The following is an 18,718-nucleotide window of genomic DNA, read 5'->3' on the forward strand; positions in this document are numbered from 1 at the left end:
AGCAGTGCGCACTTCTCTAATAACGTCATCTTCCAAATGGGGTCAAGTCAGAAGCTTCTTTAAAAGGGAACAAACAAAGAAAGGCATGTAGACACCCAGCACTACAAAGATATTAGATGCACTCACATTTCTTATTGAATCGAAGCCTCAAAAAACCCTGCAAGAGGCTCTCTTATTTCACAGGAGGAAGCTGAGCTTCAGAGAGGTAAAGTGAGTTGCCCAAGATCCTATAGCTTCTAAGCGGCAGAATGGGAATTGGAACTAGGTTGGTCTGATTCCAAAGCCCAGCACTTTGGGAGGCCGAGGCGGGCGAACACGAGGTCAGGAGTACAAGACCAGCCTGGCCAATATGGTGAAACCCCATCTCTCATAAAATACACACATAAGCTGGGTGTGGTGGCCGGAGGTGAGCATCCTGCCTCACCTCCTAGGAGTTGAACTTGTGTTGGGGGAGGCATGGAGTGAGCACGGTTTCCTGGTGGACTTTCTTGTTCTTCCTTAGACCTTCACTCTCCTCACCTTTTGGGAGAGCACAAAGCCAGGCAGGCCCACTGCTGATGAGAAAGCTCCGCTCTGTGACCACAAAGGCTAGTTTTTGCCCCAGTCAAAAAAGTAGAAAGGAAAGTGAACTTCAACTACTTTTTTTTTTTTTTTTTTTTTTTTTTTTTTTTTTTGTGAGATGGAGTCTCTCTCTGTAAACCAGTGGCATGATCTGTGCTCACTGCAACCTCCAACTACCCGGTTCAAGCAATTCTCATGCATCAGCCTCCTAAGTAGCTGGGATGACAGCTGCACGCCCCCATGCCCGGCTAATTTTTGTATTTTTAATAGAGATGGGGTTTTGCCATGTTGACCAGGCTTGTTTTGAACTCCTGATCTCAGGTGATCCGCCTGCCTCGTCCTCCCAAAGAGTTGGGATTACAGGCCTGAGTCATCGTGCCTGGGAAGATTTCAACTCTTAAGAATTGAGATCAAGGCCGGGCGTGGTGGCTCAAGCCTGTAATCCCAGCACTTTGGGAGTCCGAGGCAGGCGGATCACGAGGTCAGCAGATCAAGATCATCCTGGCTAACACGGTGAAACCTCGTCTCTACTAAAAATACAAAAAAATTAGCTGGGCATGGTGGCGGGCGCCTGTAGTCCCAGCTACTTGAGAAGCTGAGTCAGGAGAATTGCATGAACCCAGGAGGCGGAGCTTGTAGTGAGGTGAGATCGCACCACTGCACTCCAGCGTGGGCGACAGAGCAAAACTCCGTCTCAAAAAGAAAAGAGAGACTTGAGTTCAAGTGTTTTTTTTTTTTTTTTTCTTGAGACAGAGTCTTGCTCTGTCACGTAGGCTGGAGTGTAGTGGTGCGATCTCGGCTCACCTGCAACCTGTGCCTCCCAGGTTCAAGCGATCCTTCTGCCTCAGCCTCCCGAGTAGCTAGGATTGCAGGCGCCGGCGACCACACCCAGCCTATCTGTGTATTTTATTAGAGATGGGGTTTCACCATATTCGCCAGGCTGGTCTTGAACTCCTGACCTTGTGTTCACCCGCCTCAGCCTCCCAAAGTACTGAAATTACAGGCGTGAGCCACCGTGCCCAGTCGAGTTCAAGTCTTTGATCCATCACCACATTGGCCAGGCTGGTCTTGAACTCCTGACCTCGTGTTCCCCGGCCTTGGCCTCTGAAAGTGCTGGGACTCTACAGGCGTGAGCCACCGTGCCCAGCCGAGTTTAAGTCTTAGATCCATCAGTTTTGAGTGTGGTGGTCTGGGCAAGCCACTTATCTTCTGGGCCTTAGTTTCCTAGATAACCATCCAGGCCTGGATTGCAGGATAGTTGCATGGGTAAGAAAATAGGTGGGAAAGAATTCTGTAATCTCCCTAGGATCGTGCAAAGGTGAGGAAGATTGGGTGCGGTGCGGGGGCAGAATCCCGTGGCACTGGATGTCAGTAGACGGGTTCCAGTCCCAACTCCATCCCATACTCCCTGTAACAGTTTGGACTCATTTATGGTCTGCATCAGTCACTGCAGCAAGCAACTATTTCTTAAGTCCCATATTTTATCTTAAAGGGTCATGTGAATTTGGCATTCTGTTCTGTATCTTTGTTTGTTTTAATACAAAAATAAAGTTTGTCCTGTATGAGAACACTGAACAAACACCTGCTGTGAATTTGCTGTGTGACCTTGGGTCAATCCCACAGGCTTTCTGGCCTGGGGTGCCTAGCTTCAAACAGGAAGAGGAACAAGTCGTGCAACCACTCTGATTGGACCTGCCTCAGGTCATATGCCCATCCCTGAGCCAATCGCTGTGGTGGGGGAAGGGGATGCAATGTGTTGATTGGCCAGGCCTGGAGCACGGGCTCCAGCCTTGGTCCTGGCCATGAGGTTTCACCCAGAACCTCTGGATCCGGTGGGGCAGCACCTGCACAGAAATCCAGCTTAGTGCTCCATTTATATGTTGTTTGACAATAATGTCATGTGTCAGGTTGTAAGGTGGGCTGGGTCCTTGAGGTCTCAGTCGGGCAGGGAGACGCAGATGCAAAATTCTTTTCCTTTTTTTTTTTGAGACAGGGTCTCACTGTCGCCCAGGCTAGAGTGTGATGAGGCGATCGTGGCTCACTGCAGTCTCTACCTCCAGGGCTCAAGCGATCCTCCCACCTCAGCCCTGAGTAGCTGGGACTACAGGTGCGAACCACCTCGCCCATTTACTTTTTGTATTTTTAGTAGAGACAGGGTTATGCCATGTTACTCAGGCTGGTCTTGAATTCCTGGACTGGAGCAATCTGCCTGCCTTGGCCTCCCAAAGTGCTAAGTGCTGGGATTACAGGGTTGAGCCACTGTGCCCAGCCTACTTATGGTTTTTAGGGCCCTGGATGTTAGGATGGATTGCTAATAAATCTCTCATCAAGATGTGATTTGCATAGTTGTCACTTTATTATAATATTAATTTCCTTCTGTGACGTTTCCAAGTATGAAACAGTTCTGGGGACTTCTTTTGGTTAGTTATTTGCAATCACCTGCAGGACACACAAGAAAATCGTCAGGTTCACCTAACCACAGAGCTGTGCATGGCAGTTTCCTGTCTGTCCTCCTGGGTGAAGCTCCTCATGTGAGTCACAGGCAGCCCACACTGCACTAGCTCCTGCCTGAGGAGTTCTGATGACGTTTTGAAAACAAAGATACAATCACAGCTTTTCATTGACCTGTTAGGGTCTTCCTGTAAAGGGGGTCTTACCAGGAGTCCTATGTGGGCTTCAGGGTAGGGGGCCTTTGAACCCCTAAAACTTGTATTGCAAATGTGTGGATGGCATATTTTTAGATTTCATTTGTTTCTCAAATCAAAACTGCTGTTTGCAAGGCAGTTATGCAATGTGGTTGGTGCTGTAACTGTTTCCAGAGGCTGTTGATCAGTGTCTGTTAAACGTTTTTTTTTTTTTTTTTTTTTTGAGACAATCTCACCGTGTTGCCCAGGCTGGCGTGTAGTGGGGCAATCTGGGCTCACTGCCACCTCCACCACGCAGGTTCAAGTGATTCTCATGCGTCAGCCTCCCGGGTAGCTGAGATTTTAGTCATGCACTACCATGCCCGGCTAATTTTTTGCATTTTTAGTAGAGACAAGGTTTCATCATGTTGGCCAGGCTGGTCTCGAACTGCTGACCTCAAGTCATCTACCCGCCTCAGCTTCCCAAAGTGCTTGGATTACAGGCATGAACCACCGTGCCCAGCCTGTTAAACATTTTGATATGCCAACTTCATGATCCAGTACTGTAAACGGCAGGAGATCCAGCTGCTACAGCACAAACACTCAGACCAGTGTGCAGGAATTATGTTCAGGGATGTTCACTGCACAATGTAAGAGTGAAAAATAGGAAACATGAGAGCTTCATTCATTATACTCAAACTATGGAATACTATTTAGCTGTTCAAAAGAATGACATGTACGTACTGACATGTAAAATGTGATAAGGTCTTAAGTGAAAAACAGCTGCAGAACAGTATGAAGACTCAGATTCTAGTTTTTGCTTAGAAGACAGTGTCTATCTATGTAAATATATAGCTATATATGCACATAAAGTTGAGACCACACACCAAGCTATTAACAATGACAACTTGTCCAGGAGCAGTGGCTCATGCCTGTCATCCCAGCACTTTTGGAGGCCAAGGCAGGCTGATCACCTGAGGTCAGGTGTTTGAGACCAGCTTGGCCAACATGGTGAAACCCCATCTCTACTAAAAATACAAAAATTAGTTGGGCGTGGTGGTGTGTGCCTTTAGTTCCAGCTACTCAGGAGGCTGAGGCAGAAGAATCGCTTGAACCCGGGAGGCGAGGTTGCAGTGAGCCGAGATCAAGTCACTGCACTTCAGCCTGCTGAAAGAGCGAGACTCTGTCTCAAAAAACAAAACCAAAAACAATGATTACCTCTGGAGAGTGGAATTGGAGATGTAAAATGAGGGGGGACTTCTACTTTTTTACTTGATACACTCTTATATTCTTTTAATATTTTTACACAGAGTATGTATTACCTTCTGGTAAAAGAATAAAAGCTAAGGATTGCTGAAGTTTCACGTGTGACTGTCATTCAATGGACATTTGTTGAAAGGATGAATGTCCCGGCCACTTGTCTCCTCTGCTTCTGGGCTCTTTTGCTTGCACTTCCAGACCTTGGTTTGTCACCTGTCTGGGTTTATCCAGGCAGCTGCTCTCAGGCACCCCCAGGACTCTAGTGGTTCGTGACTCCAGCCTGCACACAGTGTGTCCCTGGGTTGGGGCACTGCAAGTTGTCATGAGTCCCTCCGCCGCTGCCAGGGGCAGCCCCCACCCAAGGAAAGCTGGTTGCTTGACTCTCCCCCTTCTGAAACCCATTATGGAGCATCTGTGCCTGCCCCGACTGTTCTCCCATGAACACAGGGACTCTGCCCAGCTGCCTCGCGAGACGTGCTGCCCCGTGGATCCCTGCTGCCATCTGGCCATGCTTCGGGATCTGGCCTGCTCTGTTGTGCTTGTGTCTGTGGCTGGGAACAGGTGACGCTGGGACAAAAAAAATTGGGACACTTGCCCCTGCCCCTGATTCAGGTTCCCAACGTGCTGCCAGGACCAGCTGCACGGTGACTCCCACAGCAGCTGGGGCTGGAAAAGGGTCTTAGGATTTGGCTGGGAAAGGCCCCTAAGCAACCTTTCATCCAGTCAGTCTCAGGCCAGGCTCCTTTGACGTGTGGGTGGCGCCTCCAAAGGTGGACTCAGATGGGTTTTTCCCAATTTATATGTAAAAAAGCACCAATTAATGATTAATGGCTACTGTCTTTTTGATTTTGCATTTTTCTCCAACAAACATTTTCGGAATCTCTGCCTGTGACCACTTGTTGGCAAAAAGATGCCAACAGACAGACAAATGAACAAGGAGCTGGCAAGAATCAGTGGGAACACTTGGAAGCAGCCACCTGCTTATTCTGACAGTTTAGTTTCCTCCTGTGACCACGTGCTCATGGCTGCAGCTTCATATTTGCTTTTATAAGTGTCAGTTTAATGAACACTTCTCTGCAAATTAAAGTTAGTGAAGTGAGATGCCAGCTTTCCCCTTCTTTGGGGGCTCTGCCACAAATACCGTAACTCCCATTTGCTGTAGCGCCTAAATTGTGGAGGAGTCCTTGTCTAGTTCAAGTCCCATTTTACAGAAGAGCAAACTGAGGTGGTCCTTCGTCGGCACGGAGTGTCCAACTCTTCCCTCCCAGCATTCAGTAACAGGCATGATGGCTCCTCTGCCGTCTCCTGGGCACCCGTTTCTTTTTTTTGTGTGTTTTTTCTTTTTTTTTTGAGATGGAGTCTCGCTCTGTTGCCCAGGCTGGAGTTCAGTGGAGTGAACTTGGTTCCTGCAACCTCCACCTCCCAGGTTCAAGTGATTCCCCTGCCTCAGCCTCCTGAGTAGCTGGGATTACAAGCATGTATCGCCACACCCAGCTTAGTTTTGAATTTTTAGTAGAGATGGGGTTTCCCCGTGTTGGCCAGGCTGGTCTCGAACTCCTGACCTCTGGTGATCTGCCCATCTTGGCCTCCCAAAGTGCTGGGATTACAGGCGTGAGCCACCAGGCACCCCTTTCTTCTGACGGGGTTTCCTGTTCTGGCTGCTTTTACCTACTGCTGCGTGTATCCATGGCTGCTCCTTAATATTGATGCCAGTTATTATTATCATTATTTTCGGAGACAGGGTCTTTCTATATCACCCAGGCTTAAGTGCATTGGTGCAACCTTGGCTCAAAATAGCGTTGGCCTCCCGGGCCCAAGTGACCCTTTCACCCAAGCCTCCCAAGTAGCTGAGACTACAGGCACGCACTACCATGCCTAAGTAATTAAATAAATTTTTTTGTAAAGACAGAGTCTCACTATGTTTCCCAGGCTGGTCTTGAACTCCTGGGCTCAAGCAATCCTCCCTCCTTGGCCTCCTAAAGTGCTGTGATTACAGGCATGAGCCATGGCATCTGGCCTATTATTTTTAATACATAATGTTAATGCTTATTGTTATAAACAAATGTGTGTTCATTGTTAAAAACAAATTCACCTCTTGTGGAAGCTGAAAGGAGACAGCTCTCTGAGCTTACATTTATAAGAGAGTGGGACGGCCCGGCGCAGTGGCTCACGCCTGTAATCCCAACAATTTGGGAGGCCGAGGTGGGCGGATCACAAGGCCAGGAGATCGAGACCATCCTGGTGAACATGGTGAAACCCCGTCCTACTAAAAATACAAAAAATTAGCCAGGCATGGTGGCGGGCGCCTGTAGCCCCAGCTACTCGGGAGGCTGAGGCAGGAGAATGGTGTGAACTCGGGAGGTGGAGCTTGCAGTGAGCCGAGATCAGGCCACTGCACTCCAGCCTGGGCGACAGAGTGAGACTCCATCTCAAAAATAAAATAAAATAAAAAAAAATAAAAAATAAAACAAAAAAATAAGACGGGGGGACCAACTCGACTTTCTTTGCCTGGGATGGTCCCAGAGTAAAACAGGAAGTCCTGCATCCTGCAAAACTTCTCATCCTGCACAAACCGGGATGGCTGGTCACCCTACAGAATAGCTGGAAGACCCCTGAGGGGGACTAATTTCCAATAATTAATGCTAAGGGGGTCTCAGAGTATCAGGTTTTGGGCTTTGCAGATAAATATACCCATTTACAGCACTGGATGGTAGATCTGGGCCACACACAGACACACAAAAATAAAATCACCATTTCTATGGAACTCACTCTCTTTTTTTTTTTTTTTTTTTATTTGGAGTTTCACTCTTCTTGTCCAGGTTGGAGTGCAATGGTGCAATCTCGGCTCACTGCAACCTCCATCTCCCAGGTTCAAGGGAGTCTCCTGCCTCAGCCTCCTGAGTAGGTAAGTTTACAGGAGTGTGCTACCATGCCTGGCTAACTTTTTTGTATTTTTTTAGTAGAGATGGGATTTTTGCCGTGTTGATGAGGCTGGTGTTGAACTTCTGACCTCGCGATCTGCCTGCCTCGGCCTCCCAGAATGCTAGGATTACAGGCATGAGCCACCGTGTCTGGCGGAAGTCACTCTTAATATGCCTGACGAGTGTCCAACCTCTTTGGACACTATGTTCCTTTTCACTCAGCTTTACCCACACAGAAATTTTGGGGACCCATGGGGGGCCTAGCAGTTGCCAAGGTCTGCAGCCCCCTCCAAGGGGTCCCATATAGCTCTCAAGAGGAAGGAGGGGGTTCTCAGTTGGCAGGTGGGCATGGCACTCCCGAGGCCAGGTGGGCAGGGCAGTGGCCTGGGGCTTAGGGCTGGTCCGGTTCTTACCAAATTGATCCAGTTGATATAATTGGAGACCCGCGTGAAGACAGAGGGCTTGCGGTAGTAGTTGCAGCCAAGGCTAGACCCAAAGCTGACGATGCCATGCACCTCCCACCGGCCGTCAGCTGCCTGACAGTTCAGCGGCCCGCCAGAGTCTCCCTGAGGAAGGCCAGAGTTATAGAAGGGTAAAGGGAGAGGAAGGGGCTGCCCATTGGAACCATTGTTCTCAATGCATTTCTATTGTTCTGCTGTCGGTCACTGTCCTCTGAAGCCGGCCCTTGTGGTCATAGCCGAAGATGGTACCATAATTGCAACAAGAGCCAACACTTATTCTTCCTGTGTGGCCAGAGCTGAGCTAAGCATGTTCTATGCCTTATCTCATTAATCCCCACAAAATCCTATGAGGTAAATATTCAAGTCTCCCCAGGCCACTGAAGAGGAGAAACTGGAGTGTTGAGAGGTTGGGACTTGCCCAAGGTTGCACATGCAGTATGTAAAGCAGCTGAGGCCACATCCCAGAGTTCAGGCTCTTCCCCATTGGCTCTGTCTTCCCGCGGGTGGGGTGGTCTGTGTGGGCAGAGTGTGTAGGGCATAGTGTGATCTGAAGGGCGTGTGGATCTCCTTCCAATTGCATCCTCACTTCACTGCTAAGTTCAACACAGAGCAATTCCTGGTGGTTAAGACACTGTCTCCGGGAAGGCTTCCGTGGCAGCTACCTGGAGGGGACACGCTGGGCTGTTGATGACAGTAATTCAACAGAAAACCCAGAAGTCATCCTAGAAAGGCCCTAAGCCAGGGAATACCTTCCTTTGGTTCCCTTCCAGCATAGAGGAAAGGATACAGAATGACAGTCACGAGAGACCTTGATGAGACCCAGGGAAGGACTTCCCAGCAGTGAGAGGGGTGGACATGACAAGGAGAATCTCAAAACAAGAACAAACAAGAACCAAGATCAAGTTTTTGTTTGTTTGTTTTTTTTGTTTTTTTTTTGAGTTTTGCTCTGTCACCCAGACTGGATTACAGTGATGTAACCTCAGTTCACTGCAACCTCCGCCTCATGGGTTCAAGTGATTCTCCTGCCTCAGCCTCCTAAGTAGCTGTGACTACAGGTGCCCGCCACTACGTCTGGCTAATTTTTGTATTTTTAGTAGAGACAAGGTTTTACCATGTTGGCCAGGCTGCTCTCGAACTGCTGACCTCAAGTGTTCTGCCCGCCTTGGCCTCCCAAAGTGATAGGGTACAGGCAAGCGCCACCGTGCCTGGCCAAAGATCGGGTTCTGATATATCTGGAACATATTTCTGGGTACTTCTGCCAGGAGGTGGGAGGATGAACCTGCGGATGGGTGGACCTCTATAGCCTTATCCCCAGCCACATTTTGTCATGGAGTGGGGCCCCTGATTTTGGTACTCACATAGCAGCTGGAGATCACGCCATCACCCCCAGCACAGATCATATTGGTTTTCACGGTGCTGCCCCACCAGTCAGGGCTGGAGCAGGTGGCATAGTTCACAATCAGCAACAGGCACTGCTGCAGGAGATGACAAAGAGGCCCGCTGGCTGAATGAGATCAGAAAGAAAGCATCAGGGATGCAAGGACTCCTGAGAAAAAGGAGGTGGTTGACCCCTACTGGGTTTCCCCTGTTACTGTCCTCCATCCATTGTAATATGCGAACAGCCATGTTTGTCTACACTGTGTCCTCACGGTTGATTGGTTCAGCAGTGAACACCTGACTCAAGCTAAGCCAATGAGCTCCCTCCCCTGGGATTCTGAGATGGGGTCTAAGAGATTCCGGTTTCAGAGGACGTAAATGTGGGAAGCTGTTCGCAATGACTGAGTTTTTGTTTTATGTGGAGAATGAAGTAGATTCACAAAGAAAAGAAATTCCAAGAGAGGGTTTCCTGAGTTTCTTATGGGCTTCCAGTCCCTGATTCTAGCCTGTTCCTGATACCTGGCTATATCTCGGCCCTTGGGTTGAAACTTTTAAATCCTTGTAACAGTCCCTTTTTTTGCTGAGCTAACTCCCTGGTTTTCTGTCACTTCTCTGAAATAAGAAAGTGAGCCTCCTGGCAGTTAGAGCCCCCTCCTTGGGAAAAATATGTTGGTGTGGTGAAGGGAGGGCTGTCATAATGGCCACCAGTGATACAGCCACCATCCCCTCCATTACTGTTACCACAGCTATGAGTGGCAAGGATGAGCTTCACATAATTCTTCACTATTGGTTGAAGCCTAGGGAAGTTAAGTAATGTCCAGGTGCAGTGGCTCACCCTCTAATCCCAGCGCTTAGGGAGGCTAAGGTGGGCGGATCCCTTGAGGTCAAGAGTTTGAGACTAGCCTGACCAACATGGTGAAATCCTGTATCGACTAAAATACAAAAATTAGCCAGGCGTGGTCGCACCCGCCTATAATTACAGCTACTTGGAAGGCTGAGGCAGGAGAATCGCTTGAGCTTGGGAGGCAGAGGTTGTAGTCAGCCGAGATTGCACCACTGTACTCCAGCCAGGTCAACAGAGCAAGACCCTGTCTCAAAAAAAAAAAAACAACAAAAAAAAAGGGAAGTTAAGGGTCTGGCTTAAGACAAGTAATAAGTAATTAACACTTGTATAACATTTTGCAATGTAGGACACATTTTCACCTTTCCCCTCTTTGGTCTTCACCAACAGTGTTTCCATTTTACAGATAAGGAAACTGAGGTTCGGAAGTGGCTTGCCCAAGGTTTCACCATGACTGACAGAGCTGGGCCTAAAAGCCAAGCATTTGGATGCCTCCCCGCTCCCACTGTCTCAGATGAACTGCATCTGCCCCGGGGTGTCTGGGGAAACAAACAGGTGGTTGTGCTTCTATCTTAATAAGCATGAAATGCCTCTTCCACCACCTCTCACCGCAGGATTTCATGTGTACTTGTATTTACAGATAAGCCAGTCAAGAGGGCAATGGGGATTTACTGGAGGGTACGTATGTGAATGTGCCCTGGAAAAAATGTCATTATACTTATGGGGTTATGTCATTAGGAAGAAATGTCATAATGTTGTTATCACTCATAATGTCATTATGGTCATAAGGTCATTATCACTCATCGCTTCCTAGAATCTTCCAAACCTCTGGTGATTACACAAGTGAAGGGCGGGAACTCTGTTCCTCTTGGTGGCTACAGTCATTGGATCTCTAACCCCTGGAGTCTATGTCGAAGGAGACCTGCCCTCAGCCAGGTTCTGAGCAGCAAGACCGAATGGCACAGGGGACAGCTTTTGCTATGGGGCATGGAGGGTCCCATGAGGGCTCCAGGGGCCTCAGGTCACAGAGGAAAATGCTGTTCTGAACTGTATGGGCCACACAGAAGATGTCACATGGTCTCTGTAACTTTCTTTCCATCATAGGGACAGTGACAACAACTAACACACAGCACCTACCATACACCAGGTTTCCTATAATCTCCTTGAATCCTCTTGACAACCCTGTGATGTAGCTGCTATTATTATGCCCATTTTTTTTTTTTTTTTTTTTTGAGATGGAGTCTCGCTCTGTCCCCCAGGCTGGAGTGCAGTGGCGCAATCTTGGCTTACTGTACCCTCCGCCTCCAGGGTTCAAGCGATTCTCTTGCCTTAGCCTCCCGAGTAGCTGGGACTACAGGAGCACACCACCACACCCTGCTATTTTAAAAATATTTTCAGTAGAGACGGGGTTTCTCCATGTCGCTCAGGCTGGTCTCCTGACCTCAACTGATCTGCCCACCAGGCCTCCCAAAGTGCTGGGATTACAGGTGTGAGCCACGGCGCCCAGCCAATTATTTGCATTTTACATATGATAAAAGTGCTGCATGGAGAGACCTAGTAATGTGCCCAAGGTGTCACAGTCATGAAGTGGGAGAGCTGACATTTGAACCCAGGCAGGCATCAGCCTATGCCATCCCGTCTCTTCCAGGCAGCCACACGTCCTGGGATGACAGGTGAGAGGCTCTGGCCAGACAGAGGTGACATCACCTCCCTTCCCTCCCAGGCCTCGGGGCTCCTGGGTCCCACTTACTCTGCAGATTTCCCCAGCCCGTGACGTAGCAGGGGTAGTTGTTGGGTAGAATGGCGCCGGCAGGAGGGAGGCAGGCCAGCTGGATCTTGTCGGTGAGGGAGACGGGGTCAGCCAGTTTGACCAGGGCAATGTCGTTCCTGGGTCAGTGCAGAGGCAGAGCATGAGGACAGGGTTGACATTTCCTGCCCTGTGGGGCTTTGGAGGGCTCTGAGACCTTGTCATCGTTCCCTGTTCCCCTCGTTCCCATTGTTACCCCAGCTTGCTCTGAGTGGCAGGGTCCCAGGGCATGTTTGAAAATGCAGAGGGCCTTGTTGAAAGGAGTCAAGCAGGAGAGATTGTGTCCTCCAGGCACAGTCACAGGGTCCCCAGCACTGTCCCTGTGTCCCCAGGACTTGGCATGAAGTAGATACACGCTCAGTGGACAGGGACTCTGCAGGCTTGACTGGCAGCAAACCCAGGTCACTCTGGCAGTCTTTGCTTCTCCCTCCCTAGGTCACATCCCCACCCCAGACATCTTTGGAGCTGGTTCCACCTCTAAGAGGCTAGAGCTCCTTCTCCCTCCCTATAGAAGAAGCAGAGGGCATGTGGTGGAGTTGAGACACTTGCCTCTGTGCGATCCCCATCTGTTCCCTGACAACCTCACCCCCAAGTGCATCCAGACAGAAACGAACCCTTTGGAGGCATCGCTGGAGTCCCAGTCCGGATGCACCACAGTCTTAGAGACACTGATGGCCAGCGAGCCAGACTCCGCAATGTAGAGGTTGTGCCGTCCCAGCGCCACGCGGTAGGTCCTGGAGGAGCTGGGAGAAAGGGGGCCCAGGGAGAGGGTCACTTCCAGAGGCCTGGCTTTGGATAATGTTGGGACAGACCCAAGTAACTGGCTGCTGCATGAGCCACTAGTTGGGGCTTGGGCTTGGGGATCTTTCCTCCCCTGGGACAATCAGTTATAATAGAGCCTAAAGTATATAATGTAAGAACTATGATCATATAATAATTGTTACTATACTAATTATTAATAATATAATATAAAATAAATGTTGTAATAACACAAACTCTATAGTTTTATGGAGGGAATGAGATGAACACAGAAAACAGGAGTCATTTGCTCTCAGGGACATTTTTCTCACCTTTCATTTTCAGATGGGGAAACCGAGGCCCAGAGAGGCGTAACCTGGCCGAGTCCCACCGTTAGCGAGAAACCAGAACCAGAAGCCAGGATTCCTGACTGTAGGCCTCTATTATTTTCCCCAAAACCTCCTAGAGCTTATTATAAATTAGATGGGAGAAGGGATCACTCCTGGAAGGAGTCACACTGACCCAGCAGAGGCTCTGGTGAGTTCCAGCTGTGATGAGCAGAGGTCACAGACAACAAAGAGGATAAGTGAACAACGTTGCAGAACCTTTTGGGCCTTTATAATTAGTCTATAATTCAGAATTAGCTTTCACTGGGCACTTACTAAGTGTCAGGCCCTTTAGTAAATCAGCTCATTGAATTCACACTAAATTCTGTTACTCCATTATTTTCTGCAGGTGATAGTATTGAAGCTTTGAGAAGTCAAGTTGTTCAAGGGAACCCAATTCCAGATCCAGAGGCCACATGTAGTTTCCCCAAGAGGACAGAGATTAGGCCTCCCCCTTCTCCTCAACCTCCCTCAGTACCTGGCACAGGACATCCCATCTATGCCATGTACTGACATTGATGGGCCAACACACTGAACCATTGATTGACGACAGCTTGTGTCTCAGCCAGGCTAGTGGTTATTTGCAAGGCTGCTTTAGGTAGCGTGGTTCAGGCCATTTGAGCCCCCAGCTCAGAACTGAGGACTGGCTGGTGAGCAGGCCAAGTGCCCAGGGAATGGCAGTTACCTGATGCAGTGGGCAGCCGTCAGGACCCAGCTGTTGGCTATCAGGGTCCCTCCGCAGGTGTGATACCAATTGCCATTGGAGGTGTATTGCAGGGAGGCCTGGGGAGAAACACAGGAGCTCTGTGGCTGTGGCTGAAAAAGCAGGGCCTCCCTGCACTCCAGTTTCCCAGGAACAGGGCTGGGACGAGGGTAAGGGGGAGTGAGGCACTCACCTCAGGTGCACAACTTAAGGGGGCACCCAAAACTTCAGACGTCAAGATAAAAAACATGTAAATGCAATCTATATTAAAACGAATCAGGCCAGTCATGGTGGCTCATGCCTGTAATCCCAACACTTTGGGAGGCCAAGGAAGGAGGATCACTTGAGCCCAGGAGTTTGAGACCAGCCTGGGCAACATGGTGAAACCCCATCTGATAAGGTTTGGCTGTGTCCCCACCCAAATCTCATTTTGAATTGTAGCATAATCCCCACGTGTCATGGGAGGGATCTGGTGGGAGGTAATTGAATCGTGAGTGTGGTTACCCCCATGCTGTTTTCATGATAGTGAGTTCTCACACGATCTGATGGTTTTATAAGGGGCTTTCCCCCACTTTTGCTTGTCATTTATCCCTGCTGCCACTGTGTGAACAAGGATGTGTTTCCTTCCCCTTCTGCCGTGATTGTAAGTTTCCTGAGGCCTCCTCAGCCATGCTGAGTTGAGTCAATTAAACCTCTTTCCTTTATAAATTACCCAGTCTCAGGTATGTCTTTCTTAGCAGTGTGAGGAAGGACTAATACATTGTATCTACAACAACAAAAAAAGCCCAGAATCAGCCACTGGGTGCTGTGGTACATGCCTATAGTCCCAGCTACTCAGAAGGCGGAGGTGGGAGTATTGCTTGAGCCCAGGAGTTTGTGAAGCAGTCTGGGCACCATAGCGAGAACTTGACTTTACCCAAAAATTTTTTAAATAAAATAAAAATTAACTGAGTGGTGGTACACACCTGTAGTCTCAGCTACTCAGGAGGCTGAGGTGAGAGGATTGCTTGATCTCAGGAAGTCTAGGTTGCAGGGAGCTGTGACTGCTCTGTGCTCAGCCTGGGTGACATAGCAAGGGCCTGTATCTGCTCTGCACCCCTCCCCAACAAAAAGCAACAACAAAATTAACGCAAAAAATCTGGGATAGAAAAATAAAAAACATATAGACTATTAAAAAATAACTATTCTGCCTGGAGTGTTACCTTATGCCTGTGATTTTAACACTTTGGGAGGCCAAGGTAGGTGAATTCACCTGAAGTCAAGAGTTTGAGACCAGCCTGGCCAACATGGTGAAATCTCATCTCTACTAAAAATAGAAATATTAGCCAGGTTTGATGGCGTGTGTCTGTAATCCCAGATGTTGCAGTGAGCCGAGATCGTGCTATTGCACTCCAGCCTGGGTGACAAGAGTGAGACTTCATGTCAAAAACAAAAACAAAAAACCCCCCAAAAAACCCTGTTCTGAACATCTTTCTGCAACTGGATTGGTTGGGATCTTCCCCTCCTTGGGAGTTCTTTCCTTAGCTCCCTCTGGTTTAGTATGTCCAAAACAAAACTCCTGACTTATCCCAAACGTGGTCTTTCTCCAGGGTCCTCTGTCACAGTCAATGGCAACTCCACTTCTGCTCTGGCTGCAAACCTTGGTGTCATCCTTGGCTCCTGTCTTTCCCTGTTACCCCTCATTCAAGTCCATCAGCAAATTCCATCAGCTCTAGCTTGGGAATATGTGGAGTGGTTGCTACACCTGGTCACTACCTCAACTGCGTGTCCCAGTCATCCTCTCTTCTCAATGATCACTCTAGTCTCCCATCTCTTCTCCCCGCTCCTGCCCACATTTTCTCAACACAGTAGCCAGAATGATCCTTTTCGAATGGAAGTCAGATGACTTCTCTTCTCTGCTGAGGCCCTCCAGTGGCTCCCCCTTTACAGCTTATAAAACCTAAGACTGTCTGATGACCTACTAGGCCCTCTGTGGTCTCTCTGACCCCATAGGCTCCCACTCTCCTCTCCTCCAGCCATACTGACTTCCATGCAGTTCTGCAAATACACCAAACCCACTTCTGCCTCAGGGCCTTGGCCCTGGCTCTTCCTCCTGCCCGGAATATTCTTGCAAATATCGATGTAACTCTTTCCTTCACTTCCTGTTGGTCTCTGCTCAAGGTTACCTTCTCCGTGAGGTCTTCTATAACCATGCTGTCGCCAACAGTGTGCACACACATGTACATGCGCGGTCGTGTACATAGGCACACACAGACACCCTCGTCTCCTTCCTCTTGCTCTGCGTTACTCTTCATCATAGTATCTTGCATTTTCTGGCATGTTATGAGTTTACTCATTCTGTTGTTTATTGTCTCACTTCTCTTCTTTATTTTATTTTTATTTTTTGAGATAGAGTCTTGCTTTGTTGCTTAGGTTGGAGTGCAGTGGCACCATCTGGGCTCACTGCAACCTCTGTCTCCTGGGTTCAAGTGATTCTCCTGCCTAAACCACCAGAGTAGCTGGGATTACAGGTGCCTGCCACCACAACTGGCTACTTTACTTGTATTTTTAGTAGAGATGGGGTTTCGCCATGTTAGCTAGGCTGATCTCGATCTTCTGACCTCAGGTGATCCACCCACCTCGGTCTCCAAAATTACTGGGATTACAGGTGTTTGAGGCACCGTGCCCAGCCACTCCTCCACTTTAACAAAGGCTTCATGAATTTTTCCCCCCAGTGCTATGTGCCAGGCGCCTAGAACAGTGCCTGGTACATACTGGGTCTTTAACAAATGCTTACTGATTTACAATAGCTGGCTGAGTGGGATGGCTCAGGCCTGTAATCCCAGCACTGTGGGAGGCTGAGGCAGTGGATGGCTGGAGCCCAGGAGTTGGAGGCTTCAGTGAGCTGTGATTGTGCCACTGCACTCCAGCCTGGGTGACAGAGCAAGAGTCGGAAGAAAAGAAAAAAATGTGAAATATCTGCCATCATTCTATCAATGACAGTCTTTTTTTTTTTTTTTTTTGGACGGAGCCTCACTCTATCACCCAGCCTGGAGTGCAGAGGTGCAATCTTGGCTCACCACAACCTCCGCCTCCAGGGTTCAAGCAATTCTTGTGCCTCAGCCTCCCAAGTAGCTGGGACTACAGGTGCACGCCACCATGCCTGGCTAATTTTTGTAATTTTAGTAGAGGCAGAGTTTCACCATGTTGGCCAGGCTGGTATCAAACTAGTGACCTCTGGTGATCACCTGCCTCAGCCTGCCAAAGTGCTGGGATTACAGGCATGAGCCAGGCCTATCATTGACAGTCTCTTAATCAAGGAGCAGATGAATGACGGTGGCCTCTGTAGACACAGTGACTGCTGCATGGGTCACTCTGAATGCTCAAGGCTAGTGGGCTGCTAATTGCTCCTCCTACTTAAGTTAGAAACTCATCCTGATTCAGCTGGGTTTGCTCCTAAAGCAGTTTATATCAATTATGCTTACAATAGTGAAATATCATTAAACATGTAACCAATAAAATATGAGTTCAGAAAGAGAGTCGTTATTTATATGGAAACAAAGTTAAATGCTTGGAAGAGACTGGATCACCATGATTCTTAAAAAATTGCTCTTGAATTAATGTCTGTGAGAAAACGGAAAGATTGGGGGGAAAAGTAAAAGTCGGGATGGGCTCATAACTCAGATTGCTTTGTGAACGTCTCAAAGTTACTGCTCTGCTTTAAAGAAATGAACTTGTAGATGAGATATTATGGGGTGTGGTTTATATGAAAAAGACAGTTAAGAACTCAAGAAATGGTTTACATAGTCTAAGATGTCTATATGTTTACAACATATATGTATGATTTAAAATAATTTCTTTATAACCAACTTTTCAATTACTCAGTCCCAGTTACATCAGATAAATGAGATTTTACTACATTTGTTTGTGTCAATGTAACCTTTACACAGTTCTTTTAAAATTCCCACCATTAACACGTCTTAGTAATTTGTGCCTGTGCCCCACTTGGGAGTTTAGTCTTGATATCAGCATGATTATATGAACTTAAGAAAACATTATTTTCATTGGTAGCATTGATTTACCTGTAGTTAAAGATGAATCTGCACAAATAGCACTGATTGATTCCTTAAAACAAGGAATGTTTGCATAGGTAGTCTTGAATGGTTCCTAGACTAATGGTACATTTGTAAACAAGCCTCTGATTGGTTAATAGAGTAATACTATATTTGCTGCCTATGGGCATTAGGGAGGGGACAGCTCCTTACTGCAGCTGGAGGCGGCACCTCTCCTTCCACTCCCATGGTTGGCCAAGGCCACCGAAACGTTTTTTTTTTTTTTTTTTTTTTTTGATCCAGAGTCTTGCTTTGTTGTCCAGGCTGGAGTGCAGTGGTGCAATTTCAGCTCACTGCCACCTCTGTGTTCTGGGTTCAAGCGATTCTCCTGCCTCAGCCTCCCGAGTTGCTGGGATAACAGGCATGAGCCACTGGGCCCAGCCAGAAATGTATCTTATTGGTGAAGTTGCCTGTGTTGCTCTCTGAGTTCCATCAATCCTCACTTTGCCAGCACAGTGGACCCCATGGTGGAAGGGCAAAGAGGGGATGTAAAGGGAGTGGGGCAGGAACAGGGGGAAGTACAGTGTGGTCGACTCACCTGCCAGGGCCAGCTGTTGGGTGTCGCTTCTTCACATCCAACAACACTAGTCACAGAAGGTGGGTAAGTGGGAACCCCACAACTGAGGCCTATGAAAAGAGAAAGGACCTTGAGTCCAAGAAGCAGTGACCCACCCAATGTAAAGTACACTTGCTACATTTTGAACCCCCAAATAGAAAACTCCTGTTCTAGAAGGATCCCAAGAGGTCATAGAATCCTGCTCTTTGCTCCAGTTCTTTGAAACTCCATTCCAGTTTTCTTATGATTATACGTCTGAGGTTGGGTGGGGGCGAGAGGGGAGGACAGGAAGATCCCATTTCCAACCACACCAGGGGATGGGAAACCAGTGACTCTGGGTGACAGGGCTTACCTCCAGCCACCAAAGCGGACAGCAGCAGGGTCCTAATCAT

The 18,718-nt window shown here is 48.3% G+C and overlaps 1 protein-coding gene across 1 annotated transcript; it reads right to left on the reverse strand.

Moving 5' to 3' along the window:
• Positions 1-2,982: 2,982 nt before the first annotated feature.
• LOC119619261 (chymotrypsin-like elastase family member 2A) lies at positions 2,983-18,718 on the reverse strand. The gene is made up of 9 exons (XM_073008024.1): positions 18,679-18,718; positions 18,309-18,397; positions 13,662-13,759; positions 12,467-12,595; positions 11,792-11,932; positions 9,186-9,327; positions 7,780-7,932; positions 6,940-7,035; positions 2,983-3,000 (listed from the first exon to the last, which is right to left on the reverse strand). The coding sequence occupies exons 1-9, from the start codon at positions 18,716-18,718 to the stop codon at positions 2,983-2,985; spliced, it is 906 nt and encodes a 301-aa protein (XP_072864125.1).

The sequence above is a fragment of the Chlorocebus sabaeus genome, chromosome 20 (genome assembly GCF_047675955.1).
Source record: "Chlorocebus sabaeus isolate Y175 chromosome 20, mChlSab1.0.hap1, whole genome shotgun sequence".
Classification (NCBI taxonomy): Eukaryota; Metazoa; Chordata; class Mammalia; order Primates; family Cercopithecidae; genus Chlorocebus; species Chlorocebus sabaeus.

Bases quoted from the DNA above. Each gene is read 5' to 3' on its own strand.
- LOC119619261 (XM_073008024.1), bottom strand. From the start codon at position 18,718: ATGATTAGGACCCTGCTGCTGTCCGCTTTGGTGGCTGGAG. The intron at 18,398-18,678 runs GTAAGCCCTGTC...CTCTTTTCATAG, and splicing joins GTCCGCTTTGGTGGCTGGAG to GCCTCAGTTGTGGGGTTCCC. The intron at 11,933-12,466 runs GTTCGTTTCTGT...GCACTGACCCAG, and splicing joins TCCAGCGATGCCTCCAAAGG to GAACGACATTGCCCTGGTCA.